The sequence below is a fragment of the Lissotriton vulgaris genome, chromosome 11 (assembly GCF_964263255.1).
Source record: "Lissotriton vulgaris chromosome 11, aLisVul1.2, whole genome shotgun sequence".
Classification (NCBI taxonomy): domain Eukaryota; kingdom Metazoa; phylum Chordata; class Amphibia; order Caudata; family Salamandridae; genus Lissotriton; species Lissotriton vulgaris.
The window spans coordinates 279935163-279954683 of NC_141699.1; the positions used below are offsets into that span (position 1 = coordinate 279935163).

The window sequence follows — 19521 nt, forward strand, 5'->3', positions numbered from 1 at the left end:
CACTTTAGATTTAGAAAGTACAGCTATAAAATCAATCCTGGAACACCTCTTAGCAGAGGACATGTGAATTAGGAGTGCCCTCCCCCCAAGAATACCACTTCACCCAATTCATAATCATATACTGTTTTTCTTCTCTTATAATAGTATGTTTTCGGTTATCTCTACGAATTTGTTTTTGCACTCACACTCATTATTTCTTAACTGTCTTTTAACTGTATTGGTGATAATGAGATTAAGCCTTCAGCATCCTACTCTCACTATGAAAGGATAAGACAAGCATGCTTTGTATACTTAGGTTATTTTTTACTTGCATATGAAGTTTCCAGACTTGATTCATATGGATGTTTGTTCATACCACACAAAAGGTCTTTGCACACTCTTCCCACTTAGCTTGCCTGTTTTTTTCCTTACACATTTGTTTTATAGTCTTTAATCTCATAGCGGGCAATCTTGACAAACCATACCTGGTATTTTTATTTTTCACAGAGTACCTACATACCTACTGTTGTGTGGTTAATGAATGACAAATGGACAGACCATTCTTCTCCACCATGTTCAATCAGTACCAGTTTTTCTGAGTTATTTGTTTCCAAACAAGCCTTTCTCTTTCTTCAAACTTCATATTGTTACATCAGATGCTTCTTGAGTAGTACCTATGGGTAGACTTATTTTGAATGTGGACAAGAACCCGTTTTTCTGTCCACTAAATAATAAGGATTGAACCTACAAAGTCTCCAACTTTTCCACATTTCAGAAGTATATCAGGACATTATCATTTTTGTACTGAGTGTCCTCAAGAGTTTGCAGGAGGGTTGCTGAACTGTAGTTGAGAACAATGCCTTCCTTCTTCCAAACTGATATAGCAACACAAGAATACTTGTTTAGCCGGTGCTCCATTATGGCCCTGGTACAGAATCCAATGGAGGTTTTTCCTCTGATTCACTCCTGACTATGTTATATGTATAGGAGGAGAGGTCAGGCAGGTGGCCCCTGCAAAGTAGTTCAAAGAAGGGATGCAACTAAAACTAGTTTACATTCTGTATATTACTGCACTTTATGAAGTCCTAAATAAAGGCGGAATGCCCCCCAGACATTAGCCACTAGCAAATCAAGCCATGAAGCACTACAAGGTCCCCATTGAGTAAGTACACCTACAGAGTCTGACGCTATTTGCGTGGTTCACTCCAGTGACTGAAGCAAGTAGCACATTTGCAGTGTTAACTAGAACCAAAGGAGATGTTTCTTACCTGCTAAAGGGATAGAAATTATTACTTAACAAATACTTCTAAAACAAGCATTCATTATGCTCTACAGGTATGTGGAATGGGTATGTGACACTGTACAGACGTTTACTCTGTTTGGTTAACAAGCATGTCTGTTTGATTGGTTGTATTTTTTTTAAACTATCCTGGAACATGCACAGATGTGTCTCCCCATTGTTTCAGATTAGGTTTGCCACCTGGCAGGGTTTCTCCTGGCATTCCTGGTATTTTAATTTCTTAGCGAGTACAAAAATCTGTAAAATAAATTAAAGCTGTAATTTTTCCTCCTGAACAATTACAAACTTCAAACGGCAAATTTAAGAAGAACGCACATCCAAATATGTTCTAGTGTTGTGTTAATGATCCCTGACTAATAATTAAAGTAAACAAAGACTGAGAAGTTATGTTACAAATGATCACAGACTTCCTAATTATGGCCTTCTGTGACCTCTTGGAATGTTTTACAGAGGCTTAATATTCTGCCTTCTGGACACCTCCGAGAAAACAGCAAAAACAATTTGTAAAAGAAAAAATATGAAGTTGGACAAGTTGAAAACACAAGAGTTTTGAGTTTGAGTTTGAGTTTAAAAGTTCTTGTTAAGCGCACGTATACCAGCGGCTTCTTGGCGCTATAGCTAACGGGGACTGAGGGTGGAGGTAGGGAGGTCAAAACGGGCAATTAGTCAAAGGATTTTGTAAAAAGATGGGTTTTGAGACTTTTACGGAATTGTGAATAGAGGGGGATGGAGCGAAGTTCAAGGGGAAGGGAATTCCAGAGGGTAGGGGCGAGGACAGCAAATTTAGATCCACCCCACTTCTTTCTCCGGAAGCGTGGGATGGTAAGGAGGGACTGGGTGGAGGATCGTAGAGCCCTAGTGGGGACATAAGGGACGATCTCAGAGGAGATGAAGGCTGGCGCCGAACTGGAGCGGGCCAGGAAAGTGATGCATGCGAGCTTGAATTGAATTCTAGCTCGCACGGGGAGCCAGTGCAGTGATTTCAAAAGAGGGGTAGAGTGGTGGAATTTAGGGAGATTGAAGGCCAGGCGGGCCGCCTGGTTCTGTATTTGTTGAAGGCGACGCAGGCTGTATGCAGGAATGCCGGCATACAGGGCGTTCCCGTAGTCCAGGCGGGACACCACCATGGCCAAAATGATGAGTTTAAGTGCGGAGAAAGTGAAGAATCGGGACACCCTGCGAATAGTACGCAGTGAGAGAAAGGAAGAAGATACCACAGAGCTAACCTGGGAGTGAAGGGTGAGTTGAGAGTTGAGTTTTATGCCTAAAGTTTTGACTGAGGGAGAGGGAACAGGAGAAGGACCAAGAGAAGGGGGCCAGAAGAGAGGGGACCAGGGGCTGGATGAACCACCCGTCAACACCAGTTCTGTTTTATCAGGGTTGAGTTTAAGGTGGTTGTGGTTCATCCAGTCCCTGATATGAAGCATAACAGTTTGAAAGTTAGGTGTAGCAGAAGGAGAAGAGAGATTGAAGACCAGCTGGAGGTCATCCGCATAATTAAATACGGTGACCTCCATCTGTTGAAGAGAGAAAATAAGAGGGGCAATATACAGATTAAATAGGAGGGGAGAGAGAGAGGAACCCTGGGGAACCCCGCACTGAACTCTTCGGGTGTCCGCTGTGTAGTCACCCAGGCGGACAGCCTGGGTGCGGTCACTCAAGAAGGAGGACAACCAGACCAGGGCACTCCCCCCGATCCCCGCCGCCGCGATACGGGAAAGTAAGGTGTTGTGGTCCACCGTATCGAAAGCGGCTGAGAGATCGAGGAGCACAAGCGCCTGGTGCTGATTGGTGTCCATACCCTCCCTGAGGGTGTCAAGGACCGACATAACAACAGACTCCGTAGAGTGTGCGGGGCGAAAACCGGCTTGACGGGGGGCAAGGGCACCGTGTTTCTCCACAAAGGAACTCAGAGCGCAGGTGACATGGCGCTCGAGCACCTTAGCCAGGAAAGGTAGGAGGGAAATGGGGCGGAAATTGGCCGGGACAGAAGGATCTGCCCCCGGTTTCTTCAGAATGGGCACAATGACCGCGGATTTCATGGAGTTGGGAACTATGCCTTGAGAGAGGGAACTGTTGAGGAGGTGGAGGGGAGGGTTCGGGCAAGAGACAAAGACGTGGCGGAGGATGTGGGCAGGACAGGGATCGAGCGGAGAACCGGATTCGATCAGTGGCACTACAGAGGTCAGACTTTCCCGAGTGATAGGGGGAAAGGAGATTAGTGCACCTTTTGGGGGAGGACATTGAGGATCAACAAAAGATGGGGAGGGAGGGGGGATGTTGGCCTTAATGGTGGTAATTTTATGAATAAAATAATCATTAAGAGAGAGACAGAGATCTTCGGATGGGGCTGGTTTGAGAGTAGTTCTGTCCGAGAAGGATTATTACTTTAGTAAGGAACACAAGGCCAAATACCTAATAAAAAAATATGTTGTTCATGATGAGCTAAAGCCTCCAGCAAGGATTTATACCCAAACTTGGTCACCACCTAATTAGTTGTTCCAGGAGGTACCAAGTAGAGGCCTCGTTTACGAAGTCCTAGCTGCACTTTTGCGCTGGCAGAACATTCCTTTTTTGACGCTGCGGTGGCGCAATGTGCCACAGTATATTTACAAGGCCACGCAAAGCCACTTTACGTGGCTTTCTATGGCCTTGTAAATTTGTGGTGCTTTCATGCATATCACTGCCATGGGTGTTGCTCTGTGTGTTCCCATGATACACGCATGGAATCTGAAGCATTCCCAGATTTACTAGGAATTGCAAACCTGGGAATACGTCCGATTCCTGTGCCATCCCAGGGGAGGTGTAGTAATGACACGACAAGGACAAATACTTTTTATTTTTCCTCGTTTTTTTACTCTTTTAATGAGTGCTGCATTCTGCAGCACACATAGAAAGAGGAAAATGCCATCAATTATGGTTTTGTGCAGGAAGGTGTTCCTTCCTGCACAAAAACAATACCCCCTGCATCACAGGCACCCTTGCAACATGATGCACGGGTCTCTGCTTTGGTGCACGGCTGCTGTTTGTGCCATATCTTGTAGATACAAATGCAAAAATAATTCAAATGTCTTTTAGATATGCCCCTTTTCTTTTCTTTTGATGCATGGCAACACAGCAGGAAGGCCTGCTGCACTGCAGTGCGTCAAAAGTTTGTAAATGGGGCCCTAGGTTTGCATTTCTCTACAGTTAACGGTTTGTTTTCTTTTTCTCTCTTGTAGACTCTTCAAGTTAAAGAAACGCTACAGAAATGTCTTGGACACTATGTTTGAGCTGCTTCCTAGAATGGCCAGGTACCTGATTCTGATTATGGGTAAAATAAGGTTGTCTGAGAAGTGGAGTTCGGGTTGGTAACCCTTCGCTCACACATTTCTACCTCCACTAGGCTTTCCTGCCATGTCATGTAATTTAATTTCATTTAGCTTTTTTTTAATAAGGCGCGCAATTGCAGAGGCGTCTTGGTGCTTAGGGCACCTACTCTATAGAACACAAATTGATCTACTAATAATGAACTGGGAAAAGCCAAGTCTTTAAAAAAAAATCTGAACAAAGAAATATTAGATTACAATCTCAGTGCAGTAAGCAAAGATTTCCACAACCTGCAGGTCAAGAACAAAAAACTTCTTTCTCCCCATTTAAAGCTCTTGATTTTTGGGACCACTGCTAATTTAGCAGCTCTGTATCTTAGAATCCGATTTGGTACATGCCAGTAAATGTACTGCTGAACAAATGCAGGACCTCCAGTAAACAAGGCTTTATGAGCAATACAAAGGGCTTTGAATTTAACCCTCTTGTTACTGGTAACCAATGAAGGTCACAAATGCCCTTGGAGATCGAACTAAACTTGGGAATTTTTTTAATCATATGTGCAGCTGCGTTCTGAAATGATTTAAGTTTCACCTGATACTTTTTTAGAATGCCTAAATAAAGAATATTGCAATAGTCTATCCTAGACGGAAGCAATGCAGTGATGACTATCTTCTTCAAGTCTACCGGAATGAAAGGAAACACCTTCGTCAGAATCCTGAGGAGATGGAAACAAGAAGATGTGATCTTAATTATGTGACCTAAAAAGAAAAGTTGTTCATCAAACCACAAACTGAAGTTTTTTGCTTTCTGGACAGGGCAAAGAAGGTTGTGAAGAGATGAGGAATTTCAGAAAGACAGATCAGAACCAAAAAGAAAAACCTCCGTTTTTTCAGAGTTAAGTTTGTATTCATCTAAGTGCCCATATTGAGCATACATTCTCTGAATGTGGATGCTGCCACATTGGCATCTAAAGAAATGGACACTATAGTATGAGTGTCATCTGCATATGACACTAAAGCAAAGCCAAACAATCTGATAAGTTCAGCCAGTGGTGCAACATAAATATTAAAGAGTGGGTGGGAAGAGATAACTATGTAATTTTTTGAACATCCTTGCCTAAGCTGTCAATGTAATCTCTTTATTGCTGCCTATTGTTTCTAATAAAAACTGTAAAAAAAAAAAGTGGGTGATAATGAGGAGCCCTGTGGTACCCTGCAAGGCAAGATGAACAAATCTGAGGTAAACTCTCCTAGAGCCACAATGTTTTACCTGTCTGAAAAAAAGAACTCCGAATCGCGGAGGCCGCGCCTTTAACCCCGATCCTCTCAAGCCTATTTATTAACACAGAGTGGTTCACTGTATCAAATGCAGCTGAGAGGCGACTAGAATTAGCGCAGCCTGTCCGCCCGAGTCCACTTGTCCACGACTCTCCTCTGTAGCAACTAGCAAGGCAGAATCAGTGCTGTGAGATGGCCCGAAACAATGAGTAGGATCGAAGATATTCTGGGTATCAATAAAGGTAATTAATTCAGAGTTAAGCACCTTTTCTAAGATGTTTGCAGGCAAAGGTAATCTGGATATCAGTCAACATATTTGAGTATCATTGGGGCCCAGGATGTTTTTTTTTTTAGTTCTTTTTTTTTTTAGCAGTGGGCAAATAGATGCCCACTTCCACTTTGTAGGGAAAACACCTAATATTAACACTTGAATAAGTAGGAATGTGAGCTGCTCAACCGCCGTCCCTGATGCTAGATGCAAGATTGAGGAAGATGGGGATCAAACAGAGACCATGATTTAATCATTTCAAGGAGACCGCTGCCCTTTCCTGGGAAAAGGGGTAAAATGCTCCAGCGATGAGTGGCTGGAATGACTACCTTGAGAAGAGGGATGGGGACCAACTGCCTCTAGACAAGACCTCTTAGAGATGTTCGAGAATTCATCATAAATTCTTGATACCTTGAATTGAAAATATTCCGTTAACCTATTGCAAAGCTCCTGTGAGAGAGTAGTAGGCTGAGAATTATTGTAGTTGGCTAGAGTTGTGACAGTTTAAAACAGTTGTTTGGAAGAGTCCTTTGCCATGCATATTCTCTCCCGAAAATATTTAATTTCTCCACCATGATCAATTTTTATACTCCACTAGTGCTACTTTGAATTGTGCTTTTTTTCTTCTTCGAACCCAGTCTCCATTTCCTTTCCAGGGCACTACATTTTTGTTTGAGGTTTTTCAAGTCTTGGGAGTACCATGGAGCAGTAGGGTTTTTCCGAAAACATCTAATAATTTTATATGGGGCCATCTCAGTGGCTGCCGAGTCTAACCAGTTGTTAAAATTCTCAGTAGCAACTTCAATATTACCGTTAAGTTCAGGTTTTTGTTAATTCAGCATCTGATAAAAAGCTATGCCATCCAATTTCCGCCAGAGAAGTTTATTAGAAATCTTCGGGGAATTAGAGAAGTCAATGTCTTTATTGGTGATATTCTGGTTAAAACAGACTGCATAGTAATCTGTCCAGGCCAGGGGCATTACTTTTTCAAAGCATAGCTCTGTTTTACTCGTACAAATACCATCCTAAGTGTAGTTGGCTAGTTGGATGGACTTATTCACCAATTGAACCAAATCAAAGCTCTTGAAATAATAAAGCAAATGAGCTGTATCTGGGCGCTCAAGTTTTTCTAAGCGAAAGTTAAAATCTCCTTCTTAGGTGAAATTTGCAAACTCGATGCAAGAGTCCATAAAATTTCGCACAGCTGAGAAAAACACCCACGAGGGCTAGGTGGGCGATAAACTAGTGCCTCACTAAAGGTGGAGGCCTCATTGAAACTAAAAGTAAATAGCAAGACTTTGTTGTACAAGTAGGGGGCCGGACTAAAGGAGAATTTAAAGCGACTACGGTAAACTACTGCAATTCCCCCACCCCATCTGTCTTGTCTATCTATTTGCGCTATTTATTAGATTGTTCTAAATGTAAAATCTAAATGTTGGATTTTTAAACCAGTGTTGGGAGGGACTTCTTGATTCCCATTAACAGGATCTTGGTCGTTTTCTTTTTCTTCCAGCCTAGGTCTCACACTCTTGATCTTCTACTACTCCTTCTCAATTGTCGGGATGGAATTCTTCTCTGGAGTGCTCTACCCCAACTGCTGCAAGTAAGCAGCTCCTATCCTTATCTTGCGTTGTGCCCGTTGTACAGTGCTATTAAAGAACAATGGACGTAAAGCAGTATTGTTTAGTTTATTTGGTGATGAATATGTACAAGAGTAACTCTGCAAACAAACCGTGTGTAAGAACAGGTTCTCCCTAGATAGCCTTCCTCAAACATTTTCTACAGTCAACATGCAGCAACAGCAATGTAGATCTGTAAGTCTTACCTTTATTGGCTCATCCACATCAACTGCAGTTAACACCTTAGCAGCTATGGAACGTCCAGCTCCAGTGCTGAACGTTCCATTGCGCAGGTGCAGTTGGAACGTCCAACGGCAGCACTCCCGAGGTAGTGGTGCTGTCGGCCGTTGGAATAGGCGCAGCACTTAAGGTGTTAAGGTTGTGTCTTGACTTCTGGAACTCAGATATGTACATCTACAACCACACATAGTCTGACACCAGACTAGTTTCAGATGAGCACTCATCTCCTCTCCATTCTGTACAACACTTTCCTGATGACCAGCACTGTCTTAATGTGTAGTGTGTAGGTGTGCCCCTGTGATCCGTAGAATGATTTGTGATAAATCTGCTTTCCTTTGGTTTGTTCTCACCAAATACATTTACTCTTTCACTTCATCTCTATCTCTTCTTTCTTCTCTTGCCTGAATGTTGTGCCATTTACTCGCTTCCCAACCCTCGCTACTTTTCTGTTTCTCATTCCTCTATTTCTTCATCCAATCTTATCCTGTTTTCTCTGTCCCACACTCTGCCCTTTCACTCCTTTGTCTTATTATTTTCATGCTTATTATCCACTCCTTTCGCTCTCCTCAATTATTCCCCAGCTCTTCTGTTTCTCTTCCCTTCTCCTCTTCTTTACTATTTTCTCCATTTCTGCCTGTTTTATTTTCTCCCTTCTCTCTTTATCACACCTTAAACTCTCTCCATCTGTATTATCTGTCACTTTGTCCCTGTTCTTGTCTCCTTCTGTTTAATTATTTTTACATCCCCTTTCTTCATATGTACCTCTGTCCCTTCTCACTTTCTCCAACTTTATTTCATGAGTAGCACAAGCACAGTAGCAGATTCCTATCGCTGGATCAACCACACTGTTGGTAACAAGAGCACAGTGGAAGAGGGCTACTACTACCTCAACAACTTCGACAATATTCTCAACAGCTTTGGTAAGACCGTCGTCCTCTTACTTTACAGTAGCTGTTTTACAACAGCGCTTGTAATGTGGTTCTGAACTAAGAATTCCTAAGGAAACAGTAGTGCATTTGCAAGTTCAACAGAGTCCAGTGTCCTTTGCCCAAAACTTGAATGCTGCTTGAAAAATATTGTGAGTTTCTATGCCAAACAATTTTTTTTATTATGTTGTTGTGTTAACTGGATTCTCTAAAAATGTTGACTTGAAGTTAGGATGAAAATATGGTCAGCCTTCAATTGCGTTTACTGTTTATTAGAGGTTAATCCATCCATTGAGATTTTACAATTTCAAGGTTGACTCTGGATTTATAGGGAAGGATAAATATACATATTATCAGAGTGGAAAGTATGAAGGGGTCATGAATTACTGTGATAAAGTGACCTGATCAAAAGTACTGGAAGGACAGAAGGTAAAGCATCACATGAGCAGATATGTTATGCATTTGGGCGCCAAAGAAGAAAGAAGGCTACAGTCCTCTCTTGAAAAATACTGACTGCATCCTTATGAGCAGTTCTAATGTGGAGTGAAAGAGCAAACCCAATCAGTGATTGGGAGTAGGGGTGGTTACATTATCTCAGCAAGAGTTCTCCGGTAGAGTAGGGGGGCATCATGTTTTCTGCAAAGGGTGCATATGAAGAGAGCCCATGGTTAAATAAGGAAAGCAATGCCTCTGAGAGGCAAAGGTATACTGCCAAGAAGAACCTAAACCAAAGAGATGAAAGATGCTGGGCTTCTCTGGCTGAGGAGTCATACCTTCAAGGAGTACAAATTCCTTGAATGATGGAAACATTTGTTGTTTGCCTGTTTAAACAATCCTGAATCTTACCACAGAGCATACACTCTTGTTCAGTGCTCTTCATGTGCTATACAAGCGATACATACATACATACGAAATGTGTCCCTGGCAAGTTGTGGTTATAGTTGGAGTTTAAATTTCAAACATTTTACCCCCCCCCCCCCCCCCCCCAAGGCTAAAGGGTTTCAGAATAAATATATTTTGCACTAATGGTGCCAAACTATTTGTATTTCAAACTTATTTCTTAAACTGCTGTTTTGTACAGTGTCTGTTGCTCAATACAAAAGGCACAGCATTGCACAGAAAGACGGCTGATGCCAGCCTTTGTATTATAAAATTGCTGACTGTGTGGTACTCCTTGGCATGGCTTAAAATTGACATAATCTTTCTACCTCTTTTCTGATTTTAGTGACTCTGTTTGAGTTGACAGTGGTGAATAACTGGTATATAATCATGGTGAGTGATACAGTGTGCATGTCCCGTTGTTCCAAAAAAGTGAATTGAATGATACTCATGCTAATATATGTTAAAAACATAAGGCAATGAAGGAACGTCTAAGCATAGAAGCTACCAATTTTCAGAACAAAAACTCCTGTTTAGGGTACATGGCTTAACAGGTTGCGGGTGGTTGTGTAGTGTTTTGGATACCTAATCAAAGGAGAAAGAGATATTTTGATAAGCTTAAACTATGTTGATAAGTTATTTAATTCCTGCATTCCAGGTCTAATATGTTCTCTTTCTCTGTTGTAGGAAGGCGTGACATCACAAACCTCTCACTGGGCTCGCCTCTATTTCATGACTTTCTACATTGTAACTATGGTAAGTGTTGATTTCTCAATTCTGTTTTTTATGTCCAGAGGAGCTTAACAAGCTTCCTTTCATGTATCCAATATCATGGATAGTATGATGGACATCCACTGCACCCAAACCAAAGCACTTTGTGTGCTTTTTAAGTCTTAACTATAGTAAGAAAATGGGATACAGTTTGCAGTCAAGGTAGTTTGGCCAGGAACGTTGTTTAGATTAATGATCTGGAAATTTGAGTCTCTGTTTCAACCCACTGCCTCACACCCTGGCTTGAGCAATGAAATATTCTTTACTTTTGCAACAGTCCCATTCTGTCACACTCTGTTGAAGCTGCTGAACTTTGATAGTGGTGGGACATAAACAGCTGGCCAGAAATTCACCAAGCGATATAGTTTGACTTTCTTCAGGAGGGTTTGAGGGTTTTTTTTTCTAAAGAAAATGTTGAACAAAATGTGAATGTGATAGATTTTAAAATGGGTTTTTGAAATAAAAAACTTTACATGGTAGTTGTGATGCGGCACTCATAAAATATTTCGAAACGTTCATGGGGTGCAAAGCAGTCCAATGCTCCTATAAGTGTTCAAGAGTGAGGGGGGGAGGAGAGGGTCACTCAAAATTACTCTGAAAACACAGAGGCTGGACAGTCATTGTACGTTTAATCTACTTACAAATTGTTTGAAGGGCCATTGATCTTATCTTGATAAACGATTTGGCATGACTTCCTAACAATTTAAAACCTGTAAAGAGTACACTTCTTCACTTCATTCCTCTATTACCTTTAATCATCCTGCACTTTCTAGGTAGGTTCTCAGTACTATATTATAGGAATCTATTTGTCTGTGGAAACAACATATAACGTTAGACTGATATTGCGGACCGATCATCTAATTTAGACAGATCTCACAGGCTTTGACACTAAAGGAAATGCTCATGTTCTAGGGACCTTGCGAGTTTTGAAGTCAAGCATGTTTCTTACAGGTTCAGGCTTTGGACAGCAATAGAGATGATGAATATTGTCATAAAAAGCTAAATCAATGTGGTCGATTAAATGCTTTCTTGAGATTCAGCAAATAACCGGCATAACCTTAGGGGTCCTTTGCATGCTTCAAGGAAATTACACCGGCAAAACGTCTTTCAATTCGAGCATTCATAATGAAGCTCACAGATCCTATAATCTCTGGCATCTGTCAACCAGGTTTTGGTAAAGAGAAATACTTACTCCATATAAATGAAACAAACCATGAGCATTTCAACTTTGCTGTGATACATTTCAATTATGAAGGTGCGATTATTGAGAGCATATGTAATTATTGGGCCGCATATCAATGGCAGCAGATGCGTTTCAAGCCTCCTGCCTTGATATGCTGATATACCGGCCTACCTAGAGGAGGAGGTGATAACACCTCTCCCCAGAGCAGGAATTGATTCTGTCCTGAGAGCAGGGTGCTCACCTACTAGGGGGCCAGAAACTAGTCTGTGGTAGCAGGCTGCACTGGACCAGTCAGCCAGCACACTAGAAGGCTAGTAGGGTTCAGGGGGTACCTATAAGATACCCTTTGTGTGCATGTATTAATAAATCCATCACTGGAATCAGTGTGGGTTTATTAATATGAGGTGTTTGATACCAAGCATCATTTGTTTGAGTGAAGTCATTATGTAGCTGGGGAACTTGTTTTGACCAGTGCCCAGTACATACCTTAAGATAGCTTCCCTGCTGACTAGCAACATCTAGTAATTGAACTAGATATAACAGCAGCATATCTGCTCATGCAGATATGTCCCCACATAAAATATAATACACCCTGCCTTAGGGCTCAAAGGCCTGCTCTAGGGGTGACTTACATATATTAGATGCAGTGACTTTGGCATGACAAACAGGAGTGTGTCATGTCATGTTCTCACTCATGATTTGCACCATGTCACGCAGCCTGTAATGGCAGTCTGTGCGCAATGTGTATGTGGGTCCCTTAGGCTAGCATAAGATAAGCTGCAGCCATTAGGGACCTTCTTTAACATCCATTCCCTAGGTACCTGGGGTACCATTTACTAGGGGCTTACGAAATGCTAAAGTCATTAGCCAAATTAGACTTCACTTTGTTTTAGAGTATGAGCACTGGCACTCAGGTCTAAATTCGCATCTAGTAGCTAAAAAGGGGACCAAAAGTGGGGAACAACTGCAACAAAAATCCAGTTTCCTACAGAGTCCAAAATGACCATTGTTTCATTCATGGAAAAAGTCTGTGTGGCTAATTTAGGTTGGCTGTGCACCTTGGGACTATTCTCAGTATTTTTTTTAGAACAGCTATATCTCACTTCCTGCAGTTCATTCAGGTTAATAAGTGGTCTAGTATATACCCTGGATAAGACTGCCAAGTGGTGAGCAGTGTTCGCTTGTCTAGGATAGCAGCATCTTGTGATGGGCAGGAATTGGTGACTTGTCACACTTTTGCAGTGCACTGCCCCCTTTTCCAAGGTCTTTGGTCACTGCTGACATTCTGCTAACGTCAGCCTTGAAAGAGCACTGTTGTCCAGTCTAAAAGAGGAACCATTGGGAGCAAGTCCCACACTGCTGCTTTCTTACATGAGAAAAATATGCTGTCCTTGGCGCATTTTATAAATCTGAAAGAATAAAATCTCGGTTCAGTCAAGCAGAGGTGACAGAGCCATTTAATCAAATCTCTCCAAGGCTAGATTTCATATTTTGTAAATGGAACAATTCAGTATGTTTGTGTGTGTGTGTTCCATGCTTTGAAGATATGGCTTTTTAGTAATACACCATTTTGTGTTATTCTATGTATCTGCAGTTCAGCTGTCAGTTTAGGGTGGAAACCACTAATATGCTGTATGAGTGTCGTGCCTTAACCCCTTCGATGCTCATGACGCGCTCAGCTCGTCATGAGGCACAGTGGAGCTGTGCTGATGACGAGCTGAGCTCGTCATGAACAATGGCAGTGATGAAATATCAGCACAGGAGGAAAATATCACTAGCAGCGATGGTGTTAAAAACCTGGAAAAAGTGGTGGCCAGTTAATCCTAGATCCTTTTTACAGACTACAAGTGGAGGAAATGAAGAGCGTTCGAAGAACTCCTTAAACATGGCATGCCTTCTTCATAAAGTTGCATCTTATAAGGGAAGTCACTCTAAATGGCAAGAGAGGAGCCCACCTACCCCTAAAAAATATGTTTGAGGTTTGAATCCCGCACTTCACTTCTCTGCCAGCTCTAATTCTACCCTGCCCCTTCTATTTCCCCTCTGAATCCCACATCTTATCCTTCCATTGGATTTACTCATCCTCTTTTTTCCTCTCTCTAAGGTGGTGATGACGATCATTGTTGCTTTTATCTTGGATGCCTTTGTATTTCGGATGAACTACAACAGGAAGAACCAAGATGCAGATGGTAGGTGCAGTGATGGGGAAAACCTCTGGTTCCGCCCTGATATGTCATGCTCTTGAGCAGACCTTCAGCTTGTGATCTGTATAAACAAGAGTATAGTGGGGTTTCCATAGTGAAGAACAACTGTATGGGATGAAGGTTTCCCATAGAACATATTGAATAACTATGTAAGAAAGAAAAGACCCTGCCGAGGATAGAACGGCCCTATACTAGGGTCCCAATTACTTAAATACCTTTATGGACCAGAGAGCAATGCCAAGATAGACAATTACAACATTTGCATAGAGTACATTTTTCTCTTTATTTTTTCCTTATCACAGGTACCTCTAATTAACTTTGAAAGCATTGCGGGCCCGTTGCCTGCTCTTCCCCTCTCAAGATCTTCCTAAATCTTTGATCACTTTCATATTACACAGGGCAGAAGACAAGTTGGGTTAGAGTGGGGGTTATAGGACTGTTAATTGTTCACAAACTCCCTCTTTGTAACTTTTGTTTGCCATTGATCCCACTGCAGTCAATTATATTACACGACTAACCACACTGTGATAATCAATCTAATCGAAAAGTGCTATCCATTGCTTAAATGTTATATATTTGTACGGTACACCTGCATAATCCAGCTGTACTTCAAAGTTTTCTACTAATAAAACTCAATAAAATTTGTTTTAAAAAAATCTAATCTGGAGGCATTACAGTTGAGTTGTACAGTAGCTCGTAATGGTTCAACATATTCATTGTTGAGTCTTGGGACAATCACCAGAGCATTATTATATTGGGGATTTCCCTACCAGACCCAGAGTACATAATACTCTGATCGGTAGGCCTTGATCTGTATTGTACTTTATTTGATGGGTGAGACTGCGACAAATATGACTATCACATAACATAGCCCAAAGTGATTGCCGGTGGCTGAGACTTTTGCAAGCATTCCACCATCAACATCAACATTTGGTGATTTAATCTGATGCCATAGGTGCAACAGGTTTGCCCAGACATGATTCTGTGATAAAGGATACCGCCTGCATCTCACTGGTGAGGCCAAACTAGCTTGAAACATATCCTGGCAGTTCAACTAAACTTTTCTTACTGGATTGAAACCATTATTGGGATATGCTTCTTCCCTTTCTGGAGAGCTGCAGTGGGCAAAAACACAATTCAGCCAGAGAAATTGCCACTGGGTGACACTTTTGCAAGCATTCCACTCATAGTTGTTTGTTTTTCTAACATTTCCATATTGCCAGGCTTCTGAACAGGAGGTTAAATATTTAAAAGCTGTATCCCCAAACACCAGGCTTCTGGACAGGAGGTTAAATATTTGAAAGATGTATCCCCAATCACTGGCTCCATTGTGGGAGATAACAAAGACCGTATTGTTGGTTGCTTTATGGTATTGGCATAATCTTGGCCAGGAAATCACAAAGTAACAATTCTGCACATACAGTTTACAGAACTCTACAGCTCTTTAAGTATATGTGGAAGAATTAGAATTAAAAATAAAGAGTGGAAGGAGCCTGCATTGACAGATAATTAACTGCAACCATGAGCAGAAATGAAGCCATGGAACACGAAAGTGAAGGCTGGCTATGAAAGGAGTATGTTAGTTACCCTGTAAGCATCTATTTGTAGAGTGTAGTGCTGCAGATTCATATGTTATGCATACTCCTACCATCGAATGTTGGGCCTGGACTCTGCAAGTTGTTTTTCCTCAAGGACGTTTAATGATTGGCGTCATGCGTTTCTCCTTCCCCTCGAGGTATTGCGCATGTTCAACAGCTCCTTTTTATCTGTTTTTTTCTCCATACCATATAAAGGAGTGAAGATGTATCCTGCTAAGTTAGCAATGCTGTTGAACATGCTCTACTTGTGTGTTTTCTTCTCACCATCTAATACTTGCCGGACAGGTGGGAGGGTGCATGTGAACCTGCAGCTAATACCAGATGCTTACAGGGCAAGTAAAATACTCCATATATAGCATGTGTTGGCTGCAGATACACATACTATGCATAGACTGTAAAGCAGTACCTCTCTCACGCTGGCTTTAGGCATGAGATGATGAGTTTGTTTGAAATAATTTTTGGAGGATTGTTTGTCCAACTAGAGCTTGTTGTCTTGCTTGAACATCCACACAATAATGTTTTGTAAATGTATGTGGGTTCATCCATGTTGCTGCTTTGCAAATGTCACTAAGAGGGATATTTCCCAAAAAAGCCAAGGTTGCTCATTTCCTCCTTGTTGAATGAGCCCTTGGCATAGTTGTTAATGTTCATTTTGCTTTAGCATAACACATTTGGATACATTTGACAATCAATCTTGCTATTCCTGCTTAAGTGGATTTGAAAATGAAACAAAAAGTTGTGTTTTCCTGAGGGTTTTGTACGTTCCAAGTAGTACAGAAGTGCAGTTTAACTTCAAGTGTATATAAGGCATGTTCTGCAACAGTCTTTGGTTTTGGAAAGAAAACCGGAAACTCTAGAGTTTGATTTAAATGGAAATGAGATAAAACTTTAGGTAAGAACTTTGGGTTTGTGCATAAACGTACCTCGTCTGGGGACACTTGAAAGTATGGTTCCTCCACAGTGAGCACATGTATTTTACTAACCCTTCGTAGAGCGGTTATTGCTACAAGTAAAGCCACCTTCTACGTTTAACATTGTATTTGACAATTATGAAGTGGTTCAAATGGTGGCACAATGTTTGTGTTCCACACAGGCACTAGAGGTAAACATGGTGGAATGACTCTTTAATCCTTCCATGAATGCTTAGATGACAGGAATATGGAAAAGCAATTGGTGCTTCTGGTTTTGTAGGTTTGCTGAAATGGATTGCTAAACGCAAGTGTATTGAGTTATATGCCAAATGTGCCTTTTTAAGTGTAACAAGTAACAGACTAGCTGTTGTTCTTTTGGTGAAGATGGGTTGATGTTTAAGGCTACACGGTAGAAAACAAAACGTTTATATTTTGCTGCATAGCAAACCTTTGTGGTTGGTCTTCTGGCCTTCTTTAGAATAGACATACATTCTGGAGGAAGATTTAAGTATCCACACTCTATGACCTCAAGAGCCTGATTACAAGAGCTGTTGTGCACTGGAATGTCTCACCCTGCCCCTGCTGTGAGTGAGACATTTTGGACAGTTGGGTAGTTTCTCGTGAGGCACTTGGGATAACTTGAGTAGTGTGGTGTACCATGGCTGTCGAGCCCATGTGGGAGCAATTAGTATTAGGGTCACCAAAGTTTGTCTGAGTTTCCTGACCACGTATGGAATGAGTGGGAGAAGAGATAAAGCGTAAGCAAATATCCCCGACCAGTCCATTCATGGAGCGTTCTCGTTGGATAGTGGGTGTGGATATCCGGATTCGAAGCTTTGGAATTTTGAGTTTCAGCAGTGGCAAACAGGTCTATTACAGTGCTTTTCCCCACTAGTGGCAGTATTGCTGCAGTAATGAGTGCGTATTTCCCACTCATGAACTTGTTGATGTCCTGCTGAGCAGGTCCGCAATGGGAGTTTTCCTGCCCCTGTATGTATTGTGCCAGGAGAATTTTGTGTTTGCTTATGGTCTGCGCTATTGGCAGCTGTATCGAATGGATCCCCGCCCCAACCACTCGGTTCTGCATTGCAGTCATATTCTCTTTTCAGAGAAGGAAAGTTTTGCCTGTAATGTTTATTAGTAATGATTTGAGAGCCATGTAGATGGCTAGACGCTCCAGCATGTTGATGTGCATTGTTTGCTGTTGTGAGGTCATGTGTCCCTGAACCACAATGTCCTTCATATGAGCACCCCACACCATGAGTGATGCATCAGTTGTGACTGTCACCTTTGGGATAGGGTCCTTGAAGGCTCTTTCCTTCAGTAAATTTGATGTGTTCTACTACTGTAGTGCCTGATGGACTTTGGGTGAAACCAACACTAGATCTTCCATGTCCACCCGCGTGTGTGACCACTGTGATGCTACACAGTCTTGGAGAAGTCTCATGTATAGTCTTGCATGTGGCACTATCGCTATCCATGATCCCATCATCCCCAGTAGGTGTATAACTGTTTTGACTGGTAGGCAACGATGTGGCTGAAAAAGACCCAGAGGGTGATGGAGATTGGTAACCCTTTGTGGATTGGGGTAAGTGGTTTCTGATACTGAATTGAATATCACTCCTAGGTATAGTTATACCTGGAGAGGGTGGAGATTGAATTTTGTTGCACTGATAGAGAAACCTAATTGGTGAAGAAGGTCTATTGTGTTTTGAGTGTCTATTAGACATTTGGTTTTGGTTGGACTCTTGATCAGCCAGTCGTCGAGATCTGGAAAGCCATGTATATTTTCTTTCCATAATCTTGCTGCTACTACAGCTAAGGATTTTGTGAAAACCCTTGGGGCTGTTGTCACCTCAAAAGGTAGCACCTTGAATTGATAATGACGTCCACTTATAACAAAACCATAGGTATTTGCAGCCTGCTGAGTGGATTGAAATGTGGAAATAAGCGCCCTTCATGTCTAATGCAGTCGCCTTCCTAAAGTAGCGATATTACATCTTGCAATGTGACCATATGGAAGTGTTCGGATAGTATGTAGCGATTAAATGGTTGCAGTTCCAGAATGGGCCGTAGTGATTAGTCTTTCTTTGGTATGGGGAAATAAAGAGAGTAGACTCCTTTGTTTTGATGTTTGAGTGGGACTTGTTCTATGACTTCTTTTTGTAGTATCGCCTTTACTACTTCTTTTAGCAGATGTTGTAGATTTAACGTCTAAATTTGGCAGGATATTTGGTGGTTATTGAGTTAATTCTAGGCAATATTGATCTGATGTGATGGTTGGCCACAACTGGTGTGTCCGCCGACAGTGTCAACACGTCATTTAGCTAGTGGTGTAGAGGTGCCCCTTTGTGGGGTATCTCTACCTTGGCCCTTGTTTTTGTATCCTCAACAACAGTATACATGCCCTTGCTGGTGATACTGCTGTTGCCGATATGTGGTGTTTTCTGGGGTACAGGCTTTTGCTGCCCCTCGTCCGTGGTAACGCCAAAAGCGCTGTTTCTTTTGAATGTGTTGTTTGTAAGGCACCCAGGCTGTATCAGTGTCTTTTTTTATTTTCTCTAATTGTGTGTCCACAGCAGACCCAAAGAGGTTTCCCCCATCGAATGAGACAGTAAGAACATGCTGCTGCAACTCTGGTTTGAACCCGGATATGCATAGTCACGCATGTCTACGGAGCATGATTTATGTCCCTTGCAGCAGTATCAGCTCTATCTAGTGCACATTTGATTGTTGCATTTTATATTAGTCTCCCCTCATTTACGAGATCTTCTCATTTATTTGTATTCTTCTGGGCAATGTTGTATTAGATCTTGAATCTTTTCGCTTTATATATAGATTCATTCATTAGGAGGATAGAGCAGAACCGAAACATCTTGCCCATAACACTGAACAGCCATAAAACTAAAATCCTAGGATATGCGGACGACCTGGCCATAACATCAAGCGATCCAGTGTCAACCTTAAGAGAAATAGAACAGGAAGCGGCTGCATTTGGGAGACTGTCTGGGTACAAATTAAACGCAAACAAGACCCAAGTGGTAATAAATCAGAAAA

At 41.8% G+C, this 19521-nt stretch overlaps 1 protein-coding gene across 1 annotated transcript in view; it reads left to right on the forward strand.

Annotated features, from left to right (window-relative positions):
• Nucleotides 1–19521, forward strand: part of TPCN1 (two pore segment channel 1) — a 365587-nt gene that overhangs the window by 290787 nt on the left and 55279 nt on the right. The window contains exons 20-25 of the mRNA XM_086943251.1: nucleotides 4501–4572; nucleotides 7647–7736; nucleotides 8797–8912; nucleotides 10144–10190; nucleotides 10485–10553; nucleotides 13856–13940. Of these exons, the coding sequence (XP_086799377.1) occupies nucleotides 4501–4572; nucleotides 7647–7736; nucleotides 8797–8912; nucleotides 10144–10190; nucleotides 10485–10553; nucleotides 13856–13940 (479 nt within the window). The remainder of the gene's footprint in view (nucleotides 1–4500; nucleotides 4573–7646; nucleotides 7737–8796; nucleotides 8913–10143; nucleotides 10191–10484; nucleotides 10554–13855; nucleotides 13941–19521) is intronic.